Source organism: Lates calcarifer, linkage group LG12, assembly GCF_001640805.2.
Source record: "Lates calcarifer isolate ASB-BC8 linkage group LG12, TLL_Latcal_v3, whole genome shotgun sequence".
Classification (NCBI taxonomy): Eukaryota; Metazoa; Chordata; class Actinopteri; family Centropomidae; genus Lates; species Lates calcarifer.
In genome coordinates, this window is record NC_066844.1 from 5,620,224 (window position 1) to 5,640,488 (window position 20,265).

Consider the following 20,265-nt stretch of genomic DNA (forward strand, 5'->3'; position numbering starts at 1 on the left):
TTTTGATCTTTAATCACAGAAAATCTCTTCTGAAGTCTTGCTATAATGGTGTTACATAATGTTGTTTCTTTGTTTCAATCAGCTAGCCTTTCTGTTATGTCAACAGCAGCATAGTTTCCCCAGTTTCATCTATATTATTTAAACAAAATAGTCCAACACTGTTTTTTTTTTTTCTATAAGGACTCATGTAATTGTTGAGATGGAAGTTTGGTTGAATTGACTAGTCAGTGTCTCCTGAGTAATCAGCTGTTTATATACGGTAGCTATAAGAGCTGACTTGTGCAATGATTGATGTCCACCTCAATACATTTTTCTATAACTCAGTTTGCTTTATCTGCATTGATAGAACCAAGTTGTACACAACAATTAGTATTGGATGTTCTGATAGCTGCTGCACATTCCTAAGAAATCCTTTCATTTAACATGATTTTACACTTCAATTGAACATATGTGCAAACAGTGATACAAAAAAGACTACAGCTTTTATTCAGTCATGTGTGTATACAGTACATTAAGTCTCTGTGTTAGTAAAGTAATGATATGAACATGATTTGTCAGCACAGTGAAGTCTATATATAATATTTAGCAGTAGCGCAGTATGTCTGCAGCATTTTAGTGTGCACACTCCAGTAATTTTGAACCTGCCCCCACCCCCTTTTACAGACACTTTGTGCTCCAATACCCTCTGATTTACAAATTGAACACTTTGTTTAATCCCCCTTTATCCTGATGTGATCCAACCATTTAGAATCAAAAGCCAACAGAGATATCTGTGTAATTTAGGTTTGCATGGTCCCTGTCTCCCCTGCTGATGCAGCACATGTGCGGTGGCTCCTGATCGATCAGCCACAGAGGCAAAGTGTTATGTCAGTGGTCCCATTAAACAAACTGAAGTATTGACAAAGCCACTCACATATTCTCCCTCCAAACTCTTATGTTGCGATGGATAGTAACATTGCTAGTAAAGCAATGGCTGCTTATACTGTAGAAACTTAACATCTTTAATAGTTGATATATACGTACATGGATGGATAAATGAATAGGTAGATTCTTCCATTTCTGTCCATTTTGTACCTCCCAGCAAAATTTACTGTGGGATCAAACATGCTGGGTTAGACAGTCTAATAAGGTGTTAATGCAAAAGAAACAAAGGAAAACTTGATACTGAATAATACTGCAACCTGTATCAGGAAGGAAAGCGATCACAGCGTGGTAATTCATCAGGCTGCACACTGTAGTGTGAAGGAAATTACATGGTCCTTGTGTGATTTACATGTCTGCAGATGTAGAACGAGAACGGTAACTGCAGCATATTTTACAGCTATTTAAAAGTATAGACGTGTTTGTTCTGCTGGTGCATATACCTGAATGAAAGACTAAGAAAGAAAGTTATCTTAAGGTGTGTGTTTAAGGTGTGAAAAGCGTGCAATGAATAAGGACGACAAATCCTGCTGTTAGCATTAAGTAAGGTTCATACCCCATAGAGTGAAACTACTTTGAGGTGTCCTAGTTAAGATAAAAGCTTGTTTCAAGGCCTTGATTTTAGATTCAAAAAACTGTGGGAAGTTTTTCTTTGCTGTTTTTTTTTTTTTTTGTAACACCAGCACAGTTGCAAAAAACAAAAAAACAAAGCCTGACAGATTATTGCTGCTTTAGATGCAAGTGACACAGGCTATATTTCTTATATCAAGTAAACATATTTAGATTTCCATTTTATAGTTTGATTTTACAGGTTACTACCCTTGTCAAAAATCTGTTAAGTTCAAATCACAAAGTGGAGAACTGAAACCAGCTGTTAGGGCAGAGTTGAGTTTGCATTTCACGCAGCACCACACACTTAGTGTAAAACATCTCTTGAGTCTCCTTGGCATTAAAGAATGGTAGAGATTTGCTTTTTTTCAGAGTTTGCTAATTCACTGCACCAATCAACTGTAAAATGCAGTTCCGTTAAATGCCAGGACATCCTCTGAGCTTTGCTTTCTTTTAAAGGAGTAAGCAGCTTTAGGCCAAGTGATGCATTTTATAATGTTGATGAACTTGTCAGTGCCTGGATGATGCACACAGAAGAATAAGTCCCTTTGACTGTCTGTCCTCCCCTTCAGCACTTTGTTCTTTGTGAAACGCTTAAACACCAAGCATATATAGGTGACAACAGCTACAGAGAGGTCCATATTCATGAAATAAGATTTTTATCACTACAAGTACTTTCATTAATTTTGACTGAGATAATTAGCTCTCTGTGCAACCACAAAAGCCCCTGCTTTCTTTTTTATTATCTTTGTTTTGGGCATCAGGCCATCGTCACAGTTTATCCTTAATAGCAGCCGAGCAAAGGCTGTCATATCTTATTTTCTTTTAAATTTCAGAGGTACTGCCTTTTGAAATATGCTAAAAGTCCAAGAGCTCCCTTTCATCTAGGGTCTTTCTCATAATTATTGAGAAAGCTGTGATACTGGACTGCATTTAGAGGCCTGCATCTCAGCTGGGATTTTGTACGGTCTGGGTAAACCGTTTTCCTCACCGAGCTAATGACTGAGGCATTCTGAGCCAGGCAGCATCATGCAAAATGAAATCCTTCATTTCCCTTTTTTCCAAAAAAAAAAAAAAAAAAACACTCTCTGCCAAACATGTTTAGATTATTTGCATTTTGTTTTAGCATAGGCCTAATTTGTTAACAAAAAAGCTTACTGAAGCTCACCCTTGTTGACCAAGTCACAGCAGAGTGAGCACCGCCAGAAGTGCAAAGAGCACAGAAATCATTGCCAAAAATGCCTGGCAGTGATACAGTTTTACTGACCACAGCCTCCATGTGAGCAATCTATGGATGTTGTTTTTGAGGTTCTTAAAAAATTCATGCAAGTTTACGTCTGTATCCTGCCATGTCATCTGGCAGCTTTTGAGAGCCCGACTTCTAAGCATTTTGATGTAAGACAAGATCCACTGATAAGCATAGCATGTCTGATCAGCTGCCTGTTTTATTTTAGATATTTTTTTTACCTCACTGAGATAATCACTGGAGATACCATGAAGCGTATGTTAGGTTTATGAAAGGAGGTTGCGAGGCAGCTGTGAGAATGCCATCGCAGGAGTATTCTCAATTAAAAGCTACATGTTCTAATCTTGTTTGACGCAACCCTGACGTAGCTGTCCTGACATGTACACTCGAGCGGTAAATCACTCACAGATAGACTTCCATAGATGGTCGACTCTGTGGATCTGGCTCCAAATTACTTTGTGTGCTACAAGACAACATACACAGCAAATATAAAGACTACCAAATAGTTTTACTGCAGTGTCTTTTGTGTAGTGGGTAGAAAAAGTGTACAGTTTTAAATGATTTTTGTGTGCTTTTATTTTTACAGAATAACTGAGAGTTAATTGGCAGTCTTTCATCCACAGGATGGTTTGTGGGGGAAAATATGTGCATAAACCTTATTTGAACACATAAAGTGTATATCACACCTTCGCTCAATTCAACCAAATAAATGCATCATTTTGATTTAAAATTACCTGGTGACAACTTGATTCACATGCAGTGGAGTGCCTTGCCAGTGCAGATCAGGTATTTAAAATGTCTTGTTGTTTACTGGTTCAATTACACCGTTCAAATGGACACATAAAAGGCAGGGATACATAAAAACCAGTTAGAATTTATGGCATTAGATAAATCTGTCACAGGGTTTCTTTATGCATCTTTTGAAAGCTGTTAAGATATCTCTGAGGCAAGCCATTTTCTCCCAGTATCAGAACATGCGCTCAATGTACAGCTCAAACGAATTCCCTGATAAATTGAGCTGAGAACAGTGACAGAGAGATAAACTGAATTGTAAAGCAGCTGTGATGCATTGATAGAGTGCTCTAATGCTAGCAGTCCTTTGCAAACATCTCTGCTGGGACACTTTTTAAAAGATAAAGACATATGATTGGATCCATCAATGTGGCTTAAACGCAGTCTCAACCCCCTGCAAGTCTCCTCGGTTGCCTTGCATTTATGTGAAACATTTACGTGCTTTAAAAGTGTGTTGGTGTCCATAATGTGTGTATGTAGAATACCTATGCTACATGAAATGTGCTTCCCTCCGTTCAGTAAAACTAGGTGACTGTGTGGGCACTTTCACACACTGATGTCCCGCGGCTCTTTCTTTGTTGCAGATTTTCTCATCAAACCTAAATGCTTGTGTGGCTGGCAAAATATACAGGGCTTCTATTACAGAAACCCACACTATAGGGGAAGATTTATTTATTATTGTCTCTGGTACAGTGTCCTTGAGTGTTCAGAAAAGCGCTTATAAATAAAATGTATTGTTTTTATTATTATTATTTTCCTTGCTTTCATAGCCCAGCACCACACCAAAACATTTCTCTTTCTGCTGACAAAGGTCAGAAATCTGTAATGCCAGAAAAAGGCATGCCATTGAAAGTCTTCCCTTCCCTTTCTGCCTGTTTTTTTTTTTTTTTTTTTTAAACCTGCTGTATTCAGTATATGGGCTGTCAGCAAAAGGCATATTTTCTCTCCATCTCCAACATATGACAGAATGTCATATAAGGCAAAATAGCTTTTTTAATTCAAGATGTTTGCTTGCTCTAATGCTCAGCTAATTCACAAGTCTTGCACTTACAGAAGTCTGCACAGGCACAACAAAGTTAAAGGCATCAGATGAACAAAGACCCATGGTAGCTTTTCATGTTTTTTTTCCACTACTGAACTTTAAACTACAAGCATTTCAAGTGGTTTGCATTACTTTATTATTAAGAAATTGTAATTATTTTAATGTGAATTCCTTTGCTTTGCATAAAGGCCTCCAAATGTCTCCATCACCCAATTAACACTGGCCTCCACAAAGGAAACATATGTCAGTAGCATTTGTGGGACCTCAGCTCCTAACCCCTGTGTCATATGAGAAAAATACTTCTTAGTTTTGTTTTCCCCCTGGTGTCTTGTATAGGTTTTTGCAGCAGCAATCTGTAATTTCACTGTACACTATAATATTTTCCCAAGGCCTCTCTCAGTAAGGAAACAATGCCTTTTTTTCACACATGCATTTGACAGCTCTTGCTTGCAGCAGACTTGAAGCGATGTGCACAACACAAGGAAACAAACTAATGAGAGGAGATTTGTGGTAGGGGGGAGAGGGAGAGAAAGAAGAGACAGATTCTTTTCTGCCTCACCCGGCTCCCTCTTTGTCGTGTTATTATTGTCTGCTGCTTCATTAGCCTGTGCTGCTTCATCACACGGCCTTGAAATCCCTCAGCCCTCACCAGATGACCAAAACCTCCTTTAAACATGCTTTATATTGCTCTACTCCCTAGATGATAACAAGGTCTCATTGGCACTGGTACTCTTTTCCCTTTTGCGTGGCAAAGTTGTGGTTTCTTTTCTCATTGCTACCACAAGTAAACATTTATGCCTTGACATGCTCACATTGTTTTTCCCAAGCTTCTTTACTCTAATTGGAAACCATTGTATCTGGTGACTCTAAAGACCGGTTCCCTTTCAGATGAACTGCACTAATGAATGCACCTCCTTGGACTGCACATTTCACTAGACACAGGAGTGGGCAGTCAGTACAAAAGCTTGAAGGCAGTGAGCTTGTGAGGGATACTCTACCTCACAAAGTGCTTTGTACAGCGCTGCTGAGATGTATTTGGTGCTTGTCATTAGGCCAGCTGATGGCTCATCGTGAAGAGAATGTGCCTGGGAGGAAAAGGACAGAGATCAAATGGGCAGCTAGTCTCCCAAGTCTTGTCTGATTAGTTGTTCTGTCCAGATGCCTCACACAGACGGGGCACACTGGGCCTGGTTTCCATGTCCATCTCTGCACCAAGAATGATGCAAGGCAATGACATACAGTTCTGGCACCCAGGGGCATAATTTCCCAAGCTCTTATCGTCTGCTGAGGACTCCACATCACGAGCCAGCTGATCACGGCAAGAGGTACGGTTGGCCACCTGGTCTAATAGGAAGCCAGCCAGAGAGTTTCACAGATGTTGCCATAAAACACAAGCTAGAGAAGCGCTACCTGGCCTTTGCTTCTGGCAAGCAACTTCAGAAAGCAAATTTTAAAATGAGGCTGAACTTTATATGTATGTTTATATTGTACTTTATGGTACAGTGTGTTGGGATAAATGACAGGATAATTTGATTATATTTTGTATGACATTAAATGACTTAATGTGATTTCTACAACCTTCAACAGGTCTTGCAGTATCATGTATTATAATGTTTCTATTCCTTTAATATCTCTGGTTGTATAAGGCTGCCATTTCTTTATGACAATAGAGGATTTTTGCATCACTGTGACATGTATCATCCATCCACCACCCCCACCCCCAAAAAAGATTAAAATTGTACTTATTTTTCAGACATTCCTCTAACTTTGCTTTTTTCTTGTGAATTTACTTGATAATTTTACCTCTTCAAGCCTCTGACATTTGTTCAGAACAGGGATGGAAATCACTCTTAAGTTCACGTGGTTAAGCATAAGCAGTGATGATGGATCACAAGAAGACCTTGTTTGGTGGTGTAAAGGCATCACAAGTCACACAATTTACCTTGTTAAGTAGTCTTGCACAAGACACAGAAACCCTGACTATCATACTCACAAACTGTCCACACTAGCAAGAAGCCAGAGGAGTTTTTATTTTGATTTTAATTTATTTATGTTTTTTTTGCCCAGAGGGCTAGATATCTCACCCTTGGAGCAACTTATAATCAGACCACTACCTCTCTGGTGTTTGACACCACACCAGGGAAATGCAGAACTGGATGTGATACTTCGGAAAGCAGTTATCACATTGGAGACGCTTTTATGTCAACCTAGCTGGTGTCAACATTCCCACAGGGGAATAATTTTATATTATAATTATTACTGCTAATAATATTTTGCTATGAGCAATAACTCTTCATTTAAATGGCTTGAGAGATTTATCTCAGGCTCAAATGTGTGTCTGTGTTTATGTTAGTATGAACACTTGCGTGTGTGTGCGCATTATATGTTGACATATAGCACTGATTCATTTATAGCACTTGATTGGTTTCTGCTGTGAGTGCATGATGTTCCTGCTAACAGACACATTATATTTAATTTCCTGAACTACTCTGCCATTCGACCTTTTCTTTATATTGAGGTAATGTTAAGATTGGATTTATTATCCTCCAATCAGTGTGTTGCTGTTTTGCATGTGCAGGATATATTTACCATACCCTAGTGGCATTGTTGTACTAACCTAGATCGCAGCTATATCATATAAAACATCTGGTCGCCATGAGATTCATTTCAACAAAACTGTCTCACAGTGATGTGAGGTAACTGTGTAACAGATAAAACAGGGGGGTAAAGTGTAAATTTCCTTATTTGGATTTGGCTAAAATAATCATCTCCAGGGTTTTTTCTGTACTTTGACTGCCTTCTACTCATTGCCAGTGTTGCTAATTAGCACCTGATTTGAGAATCATCAGGTCACCATTTGTGAAGTGGAAAGCTCTTATCTCCAAGTAAGACACTGTGTTTTGGCGCTTTTCCCCTCTACTAGAGTGGACATAAACTGGAAGGATTAGAGGTTGTAAAAGTATCACAGAGTGAATAGTTTTACTATAATTAAAGATGTGTTGTTTTAAATACCATAAATCAACACAAGTCACTGGAGGCAGTACAAGCAGATGTTTGGAAAGAAGTTTTGTGCTCATAATATACCAATATTAAAAGTGTTTTGGTGCTTAATTAATGTTGTGTCATCATGTCCCCCTAGGTGTTGCATTTAAGTTGGGTTGTAAATTTGGAGTCTGAGTAGGATAAAGGCATCAAATCCTGTCTGTACTGTAGAGACATCAAGACAAAAAGATAAAGAACTGGAACATGAGATTAGTCGTGTAGAGTACATGAGAAAAACAGAAGCATTTGATATTAAATTAGAATTTTTGTTCTTCAGTACTTATTGTAGTTGAATGAGGAGACAAAGTCACCCTGGAAACAAGCATTAGGAGTAAATAATATGAGCCACTGTCTGCTCCCGCAGTTTAACTCAAGCATGTCTTATTAAAATGGAAAAAGGGCCCATGCCACATTAAGGATTAGAAATTTGTATTTAAGCATGAAATGAGCCCTACGCCGTGTACTGTACAGGCAGATAAATGCTTCGACCCAACTCAAATATATATTCTGTAGGATTTGCATGGAAAATTTAAAGGCTTCAGTCCAAATATCTACATGAATCCCTTGTAACCTGCATGTCTGAACACTTCATCACTCAGATGAACAAATCACATCATATACAAAACAACATTAAACAAAATTTCTGAAATTCTTTTTCATACATAGAGTAATGCTGACGTTGTGTTTGTCTGTGGATGAAATCAATCATTCAGTGGGATGTTGCTTTAACCTTTTAAATTTGTCCTGCACAGTAATCCCAATCTGAATTTCTGCTTTCAGCCAATTTCTGTCAGAGGACTGTTCCAGTGATAAATTTTCTCACAGTATGAAGACAGAAAATGCTTTATCATAATAAACTCACTCATAAAATTTATGAAGAAAACAAAAACCTTTTGTCTATTTTAGCATTCCGCCAAATTCAGCATTCTGTTTTGTGCTCACGACCTGCTTTATGATTTATGCGTTGAATAATACTCCCCATATATCCATCAACCAGCAGATGCAGATGGTGGCTCCAGTAATCTGGAGGATAAGGAATAAAAAAAAAATGGAGGGAGGAAGAGAGAACTGTGAAGCTGCAAACATATGCAGACTCGTTACGTCCACTGTGACCATGATGTCTTTTAGGACCATCTGTTTTCCAACTTGTGTGCCCTTGTGAGGCAAAACCCATCTGTGATGTGAAGAATAAAACAATAATAAAAACAAAAATGCTGTTGGACATAGGTTTGGTGGACGAAACTGCATCATTAGTTACTTAATGAAATAAGAATTTTATTTTATTTTTATTTCTCTAGACCTTCCTTTAACAATATAGTAGCCAGTCACACTTGTGCTGGCATGTTATGTGTGTTTATTGTTGTGCAGTTTTAACAGTGGCACAGCAGCATTCTTATAACCAGATTGTTAACCAATAACACATAGACATGTGCATATATTGCCTGGGGGAAGTCACACACACACACACACACAACACACACACACACACACACACACACACACACAATCCCCATTTATTAGCTGTACACTACTGCTAGAGTTACTGATGACCACTGACAACTTCCACTCAGCAATTATGTGTTCATTTCAATGTAAGTTGCTCCGACAGGGGACAGTGTTACTCATTCCACTTCTCTAAACTTCAAACTAACATCAACCCAGAATTTAACATCCATAACTCACATACGCAGCCACTTAATTACACGCTGCCACATAGCTTGCATTTCTTGCTTCTAAATTATAAAGATTTTGACACATACATTGTCAGAGTTGAGTGCAGTCATCCTTATTGGTAATTGTTTTGTAATTTGCATATGAAGCAGCATGCATGTACAGTAAAAAGGATGAAGTGGTTCAGGGTGAAGTAAGGTTGCAGTAGCCTGGAGGTCAGATGGGCTAAACAGTGATTCACACGGTGAAAACAGCAGCTCTGAGAGTGGAGGAAAGGGTGGGAAATGAACAAATGGAACAGAATGAATGTAGAGTAGAAGAGACTTTTTAGACGTAGAGGCTGTACTGCAGATCTGTATTTAGGTGCCTGTTGACTGTGGTCACACTGAATCACAACAAAAATTATCTTTTCATATAGACCAGTTCTATACTGTACTCTTTATATTATATTTACAGAGAGAGACTCAACAATACCCACCATGAGCAAGCACACAGCTTTGTTTTAGCACCATCTAAACCAAAGACAAACCTCTGTGCCTTTATTCAACGAAAAGTAAATAAGGTGACACTACTTATCTGGTTCAGGCTGTGAATGGGCACACACAGAGGTTTGGAGGAAAAAGCAAAGGGGGTGCAGAAATCACTAGTTGGAAAATACAAAGCAAGCAAACTGATGGTTATGACCAGAACATATGATATGCTTTAACAGCTGAAGATAGTGATGCCTTAATTCCTTTTTAAATTATACAACACACTTCCTTTAGTAAATGAAATACATATTTTCATAATTATTTATCAAATTTAAATATTTTCAGTGGCTTGTACAAGGGGCAATTGTTTTAATATTCTACTCTGTTTTCTCTCATCCATGCAACTCCAAGTTTCTCCTCATTTCTCCTTCTTTGTCCTACAGCACTTGTTCAGGCTCTGACAGCCTGCTAGCTGTCTGAATAAAGACATTGTCAAAGGAAGGTGTGAACGTGGAGTCACTTAATGCACATTGATCAAACAGATTAAGGACAAGTGCCCACAATGATGTTCTTCCCCCAGTGCAGCATCTCATTACCTGGCTGTCCTTGATGGAACTCTTTGATATGTGGTTGAAGTCGCTATATTACATAATGTGCCACTAATTGCTGAAGTTATGCAATCCTTTCTTGTACTTCTGCCTGTAAAGATTTCAATGACTGGATGCTTTATTCAGTTTCAGGTTGAATACCTACTTTTCTGCAGATGCATATTATTTTTCTATTCGGTTATCTTTTATTTGTGTTGTATTTGAAAAAATCCTGCTCTAATAAAGACAAACTCCTAAATTCTTGTCTTCGACACATAACCATGGTTGTCCTCACAGAGTGGGGCAAAAAAAAAAATCTGCTTCTTAATTTATCAGCAGGTGGCATTTCCTGTGCATGAGTAGTCCTCTTCAGCTGTGCAATCGTTAGCACCCATGGTACTTCTAAAATGGTTAGCATTTACAGAGAGCTGCCCAGAACAACCAGATTTCTATTGTTAGTTAATCAGCTTCACTGAGCAATTTGGTTAGAAGTGCTTTGCTTGAGGGCAGCTCAGTGGTAATTGTTGAGGTAGATGAGTGATTCCTTACTCTGATTTTCCAAAGCCACTCTTGGAATGGGAACAGGTGCTATGCCAGTGATGCATGGATTTTATTAAACTTGAGCCTTTTCTGATAGAAGTTTCCTTTTTATTACAACAAATGTGATTAACTATAGCTGAGGCAATGCTGCCTTGATATATATAGTAACTATATAATAACCAATGTGCTACATATTAGTGGCCTCCAACAAGTTTGACCTGCTTTGATCTCATCACCTCCTCACCATGTCACGTCCTCACTGGTAGCCCACAGATAGCCTATCTCCCTTAGAATGACAGCCATAATAACCATCTCTGGATGGCCTTGTCTCAGATAGTTTTAGATAACACGCTTGCATAACGCTTAACTGCCTGAATTTATACCCTGGCTCTGCCTGACCCTCACCCTACTACCTCCAGGGTGCAACTGAATGCAGCTGGTCTGTTCCTGTCGGTGGCACCGTTTTCATGAAGCCCAGCTCTAATCCTTGTATGTAATCTGGCAGTTCCAGCAGCAGCCAATCACAACCTGTTTGTACTCTGTAATATTGGAATGAAAATGCCTGACAGCAGAGCAGGAACATGTGACACCAATAGCAGGCTAGAGGAAAAATCTACTGTAATGATGCTGTCCCTCTTAAGTTTGTGTGTGCATGTAGTCAATGGAGCTGATTGAAAACTTGTCATATTGAAGATCCCCATATAGATACACAAAACCTCCTGATTGGTAAACATTGCCACTGAATCTAAAATTATCATATACAGATTTGCTTTCTCATAACAGATTTGCTTTAACTTAATACCAAGTGACAAGTGCTGTGAGTATAGAGTAACAATATACTTTGGGGAAAAATAGCAGTCGATTACTGCTTGATTTTACAGGAAGTACGAAAAGAGATGATCATAGCATTTCCATGAACCAGTCTTGGCAAGTCTATCTCTCTTATAAATGTCCCAAAATCACACTGAATGTTCTGAATTCCTGTCACATGTTTTGAACCAATTTTCGCTAAACTCCTCATTCCCCCACTTAAATTAACATGATATTGCATGATGAGCATCAAAGGTACTGTACGTGTTTGCATCATCACTGAGCTACCAGCTTGTATTAGCTGCAGTTCCCCACTGAGAGCAGTGACAGACAGAGGGAGGGGAGGAATCTGTCATTTGAAGCATGAAATCCCTTTAACCAAGTCCTCTGTCACTCAGCAGCCAGTATGGGAGCACAGCATGCAGAGCTGTAAATGCACAGGTTAAGAGGAAGGGCCACCAATGCTGCACGCTAGATCTGGTCACTGAATGACGATCAGCATTACACAGCACATCCACAGACAGAGCCATTACTTATGGACCTCCTCAGTCAGCAGGCATGCCATATCAACACCTCAGCATTCCCCCTAGTTATACTTGGCAGCTCTAAGTGCTGCAGGCTAATAAAGTTAATACACGATGCACTTTTATCCTGCTGCATCGTATTTTGTTTGGTTTATTACGCTTTTTTAGGTACAACACTTTTGTAACACTTTGGTCTGTATTGTCACCAGTATATCATGCTTTGTGCTCCATAAAAGCAATGGCAGGGAATTTCATCTCTTACCTCACTGGGGCATTGTGCATTATTGTTGTACGTTAGCACTCCCTTACCTCACATGTAGCGTACCTCTCAGCGTTCAGTGGTGTTGTCTACCTGTTTGTTGCAGTGGCTCAAAGGCTCAGAGGTACAGTAGCTTTCTGTGCCTTTATGGAAAGGCACTGTGCTTTACTACCTAGTGTCTATCATCTCTCAATTTATGTTCCAAATATTGTAATGTTTTTTGTTTTGTTGTTGTTTTGTTTTTTTTTGTTTTGTTTTTTTTTTTGTTGTATTATGTTATTATATTATCTATGTATATTAATCAAAATATTGAACACAAAATATTGAACACATGTTATTGTTCACAGGATATGTCTCTTGAGTTTCATCAGACCTTACAATTCAAAATGGAAGAAAAGATATTACAAGTGGTTAATTAAAATATTATAATAAAATCCTTGTTACAGTGTTTCACAGGTACAAAAGTAGACATTAGACCATCCTACCCCCAGGAACATACAGAAAGGTCTGGATTTTTATGAATTTTGTTCTTGAGTACAGCAATTATACCAATTTTACAAGTAAGACAATGTCTTCCAATGCCTTTGCCCTCTCTCAGAAAGACACTTTGTTAAATAATAATATTAGGCAAATTAGCACGGATATGAAGGAAAGTGCCAAGCCAGTTCATGACAATGCTCTGATCATGTCTTTTGTTGCTGCTTGTCTAAGTCTTTAAATGAGGGACTGAAAGGGAATTAATCTCATTATGACATTATTTGAGAGCCATGCTGCTGTCCATCTTCTGGAAGTAAGACTTACAGATTCAGATCACAAAGAAATGTGAATAAAATGAATTGACATTTCTTGAAAACCATTATCATCTACTTATAAGACACCATGTGAAGAACATGGAGTCTTATGAGTGAACCCTATCTTTGCATAACATTAATTCCATGAGGTCCTCAATATCTTTGTATTTGGAGATTAGAATATCTCCAGAAATTACATGTATTTCATCTCTCATCCTAACTAGCTCGAAAAATATGATAAAAAAGACTCTGTAGTGATTTTCTGACTACTGCCTGAAATTATGAAGCAGGATTCAGGTTGAATCTCTCACAGTTGGCCTGCAGTGTGTTAGCTGAATTTCCTCCAGTGGCTGCTGATGCAGCTGCAGCCTATAAATAGGCCCACCCCAGACAGGCAGCAGGAGGAGGGCTTTGGTTAACCCCTGAGACCCAGTCCTAATCTGACCCCAATGATAGGCAACATCATTAGAGAGTCAGCTCAGCTGGCTGGCCAGAAAGGATACAGGGCACCCTCCGTCTGGAGGGATCTTGGCGTTATCACATCTCAGAAGAGGCACAGGTTCCTGTTTTGAGCACCTTCAAACTCGCCCCATTGTCAGCTATCTGTCGTGGACTCTTCTTTTGCCTGATGGCGGTTCCCTCAGCCAATACCCACTATCTGTCACAATTCAGACAAGGGAGGGGTAGCTGACTCTCCACAACCCGTGCCTGTCTTTTCATATCTCCAGATGGCCAAGTGTTGGAGAGGTTTGGTGCCTCTGTGCTTCATATGCATTGCATGGCCTGGATTCAACAAAGCAGTTGTAGCAAAGCTTTGCTTCCCCAATGGTGCTTTTCTGCAATCAAAGAATATTCATCTCCCTTTTGCCCTCCCTCTTGTACAGCCATTTTGGCACAGTTTGGTTCTCTTTTTCCCCTCCCAGTCTCTCCCCTCTCACTCTTCTATTCCTTCCATAGTCAGTCATTTATACCACAAAATAGGTCCCCATGTGGGGATATGCAGACATCCACTGATGTGCAGAGTTTTTCAGATTTATTACACAAGGGTTTACGAGTCAGTCTTAATTAAGAGGTGAAATCATTAAGAAGGGATAGATAAAGAGAGGATGCCACAGAGATGACCTGTCTGAGTTTGAAATCTCCTCTGTGGTTCATAGGACTTCCACACAACCAGAAATCTGACACCTGTGTTATCCACCAGATTTTTCAGGGAGAGGACAGAAGCAATTGTAATGCTTGTTGGATTAGATGGACTGTGAAAGAGGAGATTGCTAAAGGTGTCTCCAACTCCTCTCAGTACTTTTAAGGCCAACAGAAAATCAGCTAATGAAGCCTTGTAACTCTAAAGTCAACTGCAGTGTGTTTGAATAAAGGTGAGGTGAGCTTTCTTGCATGGGTTTTGTAGGCTGGCACTTGCTCATAAGCGTAATTCTCCCTTATGCCATAATAGCTTAAATGGAAATGTATTATCACTTGCTTAGATGGAAAATAAGTGACTTTGAAATACTGATAATGTGAATGTCACAGGCAGGCTTGGGTTTGTCTTTGCATCTAATTGGAACTAATGATTAAACTAATGAAATCAGAGAAAAGCCACAAATAATAAATATAGAATCCCCTTTGAAGAGATAATCCACAAGCACTTGTGTCTTTTTTCAATTCTTCTTCATTGCTGTGGTGTTTTTCCACTGCACTTCCAGGAGACCGCTTTGCAATTAGACACTGACGTCTATTTCTCCTGCATTGTGGTAATGGTGTTTGAGTTGCTGTCGGTGGAATGCTTTGCCTTTTTTCAGCTCTGCTAGCTAAAGTTATTGCAGCACACACCAACTCTCCAGTTCTCTTTCTGTCATTGGAGCGGGTTTCACTTACCATGAATAGAAGGATATATCCTGGAAACTGAGCATCCAAGGTATCTGCTACAATAATATAAAAGCTATCATTGTGGCAAGGTCATTGGATTTAGTTTAGCTCACAAACACATACAGCAGGTCAGTCCTATGGAAGGTCTGTGTCAACTGAGACCAACATCCACATAAGGATTTTCAACAGCTACCTTCAGGCCATCATGCTAGTGCCAAGTCAGAGATGTACTGTAGCTCCAACAGAAGTGATGTGATTGTAGTACAAAGCTTAGGAGAATCTGTGCTGGCCCTTTTTAAAATGCTCATTGAAGAATTTGCCCTTGTGCTTTAATGTCTAAACATTATTGTTCTTCTTTTCTATTTTTAGCCTACTCACAGCATGCTAACAACCCCCCTAAATGTAATTTTTGCATATGACTGAAGAATAATTAGACATACTGGATATACTTATATTGAATGTATGAGCATGTTGATGATCCATGCTAACAAAGTGAGTTACCGATAGCTGCTAACAAGCTAAAATGTTGTTGAGCTGTCAACCCAGAACTGATGAAATGTGTCAGTGCCACGTGTAAAGTCACACGGTCGGTTGTTCACAGCCACAGTTGCCTGAGGGTGGGACACTTCAATGGCTGCTTTAGGTCACTTGAAGGGCTACTGATGATTCGCTGAATACATACTTAACAACACATGCGCATACTGTATACATGCATCATTTTGTGCTGGCTGTCCTGGTGCAAAAATGCAGCAAATTATTTTTCTGTCTGTTTTTCTGATTATCCTAGTTTGATGTGGTTCTCTGTGTTGCATTTATTGATTAATACTGCTCCCAAAAACCCTGGTATGCTAATGCTAAATGTGAGAATTAAAATTTTAACAGCTGCTTACATCTTCATGATGCATAAGCCTAAAACTAAATTTGACTTGAGGTAGCTGTTCTAGTGAAAGATTTTGGTTTGCTCCAAACAAACAAGCAATGAAATAATGAGCATCAATAAAAAATTATTTTCTTCTTGTCTGACTTTAGTTGTTTACACTTAATGGTAACAAATTATTCTGAGACTGACAGGGACATAAGCAGAAGATTGCAAATAGAAATGAGGAAAATCCTTTTGTAGAATGGAAATGTACAGTATTTTATTTAGTCTCACAAATGCTTGCCCAGGCAATATTCCTGTGTAAAATTGAGAGGGATAGAGGCAAATAACAGGAAATGAACCATTCCAGTTTCACTGACAGTTTTGCTGCATAATTTATCTTTATAAATGCTTGCCTCAGACTTGTCTAATCTGTAACGTATATCACTTTATGTCTCGGTGATGTCTCATTATGAATCTGGTAAAAATGTGCTGCCTCTCAGTTTCACATATAGGTATCATACATCAAGAAAGTTGAGGGTGGTATTCTTTTTAAGATCTGTAGAAGAGTTTTCACATAAGGTGTCATACAGCAATGTCAGACAGAAATGTCTCTTGACTCCCTATGGTGATGTTTTTAAAAGGTCCAATACTGTAACTGCAATGGTGGCACAAGTCTGGATGGTTGGAAAGCACAATTTTCAAACATGGCTTTGCTTTTAGAGACTGACCTTTTCCTGTTGCCTCTCCCTGTAGCTCAAAACGAAGCCACATCATTGCTCGGTGTCTACACCCCTGAACTGATATTAAAAATGAGCAGATGGCCACGATACTCTTAGGTCCTTGACAAGGGTGCCAAAACTTTTCACAGCCAAATGGTGTCACAAAAGTCTAAAATCATATGCTCAAGTGGAGGAATGCTGTAAAAGAAAAAAAAGTCCTGCAAGCAAGCATCTTGACCTTTAATATTTTAAATCTGTAAAAATATTCCAAAGCCTCCTTCTTATTAGTTACAGGTGACAAAGGTAATTTATTTTCACACTCCTGCTTTTAGTTGTTTGAGTGCTGTCAAATCCCTGTGCAGCACCACTTAGCAAACTAAGCCTGAGGCAGTGTGCTTACTCTAGAGACAGGAGGTTATACAACTTACCTCATGTTCACAGAGAACAATTGTTTACTCATATAAATACAATTTACCTTTGTCTTCATGAGGCCATGTATATATTATACATTATAAAGATTCATCATGAAATGCTTTGACGTTGTTTACCTCGCTGAAGGGATTGGATTGGATCAGATAGATAGCATCTTCACCGGCAAACGGAAGAAGGATCCCTAGCCCACCAACAATTTCCATCTTCAAAGCAGCATTACTGGCTCCATTAAAATCCTGTCACCCTTATTCCTTTATGGCTGTCTGTGGCTTCTGAGGAGAGAAGAAATCACAGTCATTCAAATGCTAAGTGACTTTAACACTCCTGTGAATATTAGTAAGGAAAGAACTATTCCATCATCTACCATGCCCAGAAAAAAAAGATGAGACCAGTGTTTTGAATATTCTATCCCCCTACCTCTGCAGTATCTCATCACAAGCCATTACCTCTGCAGAGAGCAGACTGCTTGACACATACAGAACACCGTACTGTGTCAGTCTTCATTAAGACTTAACCATGTGCACGAACACATACCAGCAGCTGTCTAAGAGACTGTCTCGCTGATGTTATGGTGTCAGCAGGTTTTCAGTCCCTTGCTTTTAGGCATCATAAGGAATGAGTTTATCATGGCTGCAAATGAATCAACGAGGTAATTGCAGGCAGGAGTACTATCTACACTCCAGGCCACGGGGCAACAGTTTATGTGTAGGAGAAACTCCAGGGGCAGAAAGGTGGGCCCTGTCCCATCCATCATTAGAGGAATTATTAAGGCTCTCTCTTTTTGCTTCACAGGTCACAGATGGAGGAACCATCAAGCAGAAAATCTTCACCTATGATGCTATGTTTAATACCAATTACTCTCACATGGAGGATTACCGCAGACGCGAAGACCTTGTGTACCAATCAACTGTCCGGTGAGCCTTAAAATCAATTAACTTTAATTTAAAATAAGACTACTTACTTGTTTAACTCTTTTTTGCATGTATTACCAGCTCTGCTTTTGCTCCATTGGCAGCAATGGGTATTTGCAAAACTCTAAAACTCATTGTATCATCAAACTGCTTGTTGATGCTCTGATAGTAAATGCACTGAGATGAACTCCTGTTCAGTGCAACACTACTTCATTCCCAGCCATCTGCTGTTGGTCAGAACAGGCCAAACTGGGGTGACCAGGCGAAGGGGTCAGTGCATTATTACATGAGGACAGGAGGCATTGGCGAACTCTAATCAGCAACCCTGCTTAGGATAAAGAGTTCAGTGTTAAAGATTTAGCCAACATCTGGCCAGGCTGGTCCTTATTTCAGCTGCAGTGGTGCATATTTCCCAGGTAACACTGCCTAGCGTAGGCACATTATCATGGAGGTGAACATGCAGAGGATTGCCTCACCCATCACTCCTGTGTGATCCAGTGCATACACAGCCCCACTATGTATGCATTGACAGGTTTTACAGAGAGAGAGAGAGTAAATGGAGAAAGAGTAGAAGGAGGGGGAGTCATCTGGCTCTGGTTGGCTTGATTACATGTTTAAGGCATCCTGGGGACTGTCTTCTTATACCCCAGGCCCCAACAATATGGCTGGCAGCTGTCTGCCCCTTCTCTTCATTTCTTGCTCCCTCTGCTCTGGTGCTCCTCCTACTGCAGATATCCCTCTATGAATGTACAACACAACAAAGAAAGTGCTGGCCATACATCGCACCTATGACTTCATTTAAAACTGGAATGCTGCACACTTTGCATCCTTTTGTAATGATCCTACTTTCATCATTCCCTTTCATCTTATATTTGCCCTGTTTTTTTGTTTTTTGTTTTTTTATTCAGCTCATGTACATTCCTACCTCTTTGTATTTTTCTCTCCCTCTCTTTTCTCATGTGTGATGTGGCTGCCCAGCTGAGGATGATTTATCTGGACGATGCTACTATCCCTATGGGGGAGTAGGCATCATCACAATGGAATGGTGTACACACTTACATGCTCACAGACATGGAAACATGAATGCACACAAAAACAGAAAACATAACCCCCCACGCCTGGACACCCACACACACATATATATATACAGAGAGTGGAAGTGAGAGAAAGTCTAATACAACACACCGAAGGGGGGGAAGGATTTCAAATGAGCCAGCATCAGAAACAGTTGGAAACTACCTGCACTGACCTGTATCCGTATCTGTATCAGAATGCTTAGCCTGTGTTAGTCAACCAGAGAGAAATGTGGACTCCTGCCACAGCCACACTATTCTTCCCGTCAAGAAAAAAAAAAAAATTCCTTCTGACTGGTCACAGTCCCACTTTCATGGTGTAACAGAGAAGCTCAACACTACTAAGAAATGCAAAAAGCTGAATTTTTACTCGCTATAATCTCCTATTTCCACCTGAGAATGCTAAATCTTCTTCACAAAGCCTTAGCAGTCTGACAAATCCACTTGTACGACCAAAATGAATGCCTCAGTATTCTGTATCTTTTATAAACTCAGAGCGTTTTGGTAGAACTATATTTTTAGCTTTTCCTTTTTTCCTCTTTGTCGAATACTTTTTCTTCCAGCAATATGTAATTATTGTGCTATAATACAGTAACAATAATGGAGGTGATTTTTTTCTCCGTATATCACCGTCTTTCAATTATTAGACAGTTTCAGAAGTGACACTGATATTGACTTCATCTAAGATTGCCTAGTCTTGTCTGTCTTTGACAGCTATTAGTCATAATCTTTCAAAGAATGGAGGCAGATGTTACTTTCTCTATATCCAAGTACCAGTGTATAGATTAGTCTTGTAAGAAAAATGACAGATGTTCCATGTGGCTGATGACACTTGAAATTTTAAGGACCTCTAATATTCAAGGAAAATCATGAGAGCAGGAGTCTGCATTTTTATCCTCTGAAGGATCCTAAATTTATCACAGAAGATAAAAGTAGCATACCAAGGTCTTACTTAAAGTTGTTTTTAACTTCTTGATATGTCTTCGTGTTAATTTTCTCTTCCTTGCTCTCTCACATGTGCACACAGAATCAGCCTTTGGCTCAGATTTAAAATGACCTATAGTTACATTTCCTGACAAGCAGCCTCTGGCAGCAGTGTGA

General features: G+C 39.4%; 1 protein-coding gene across 4 annotated transcripts in view; it reads left to right on the forward strand.

The window, feature by feature from the left end:
• The window catches only part of igsf21a (immunoglobin superfamily, member 21a), a 163,637-nt gene that overhangs the window by 77,211 nt on the left and 66,161 nt on the right, over positions 1-20,265 (forward strand). For all 4 annotated transcript variants that reach the window (XM_018679466.2, XM_018679485.2, XM_018679457.2 and 1 more), the window contains one exon: positions 17,973-18,094. In XM_018679466.2, coding sequence (XP_018534982.1) covers positions 17,973-18,094 — 122 coding nt within the window. The remainder of the gene's footprint in view (positions 1-17,972; positions 18,095-20,265) is intronic.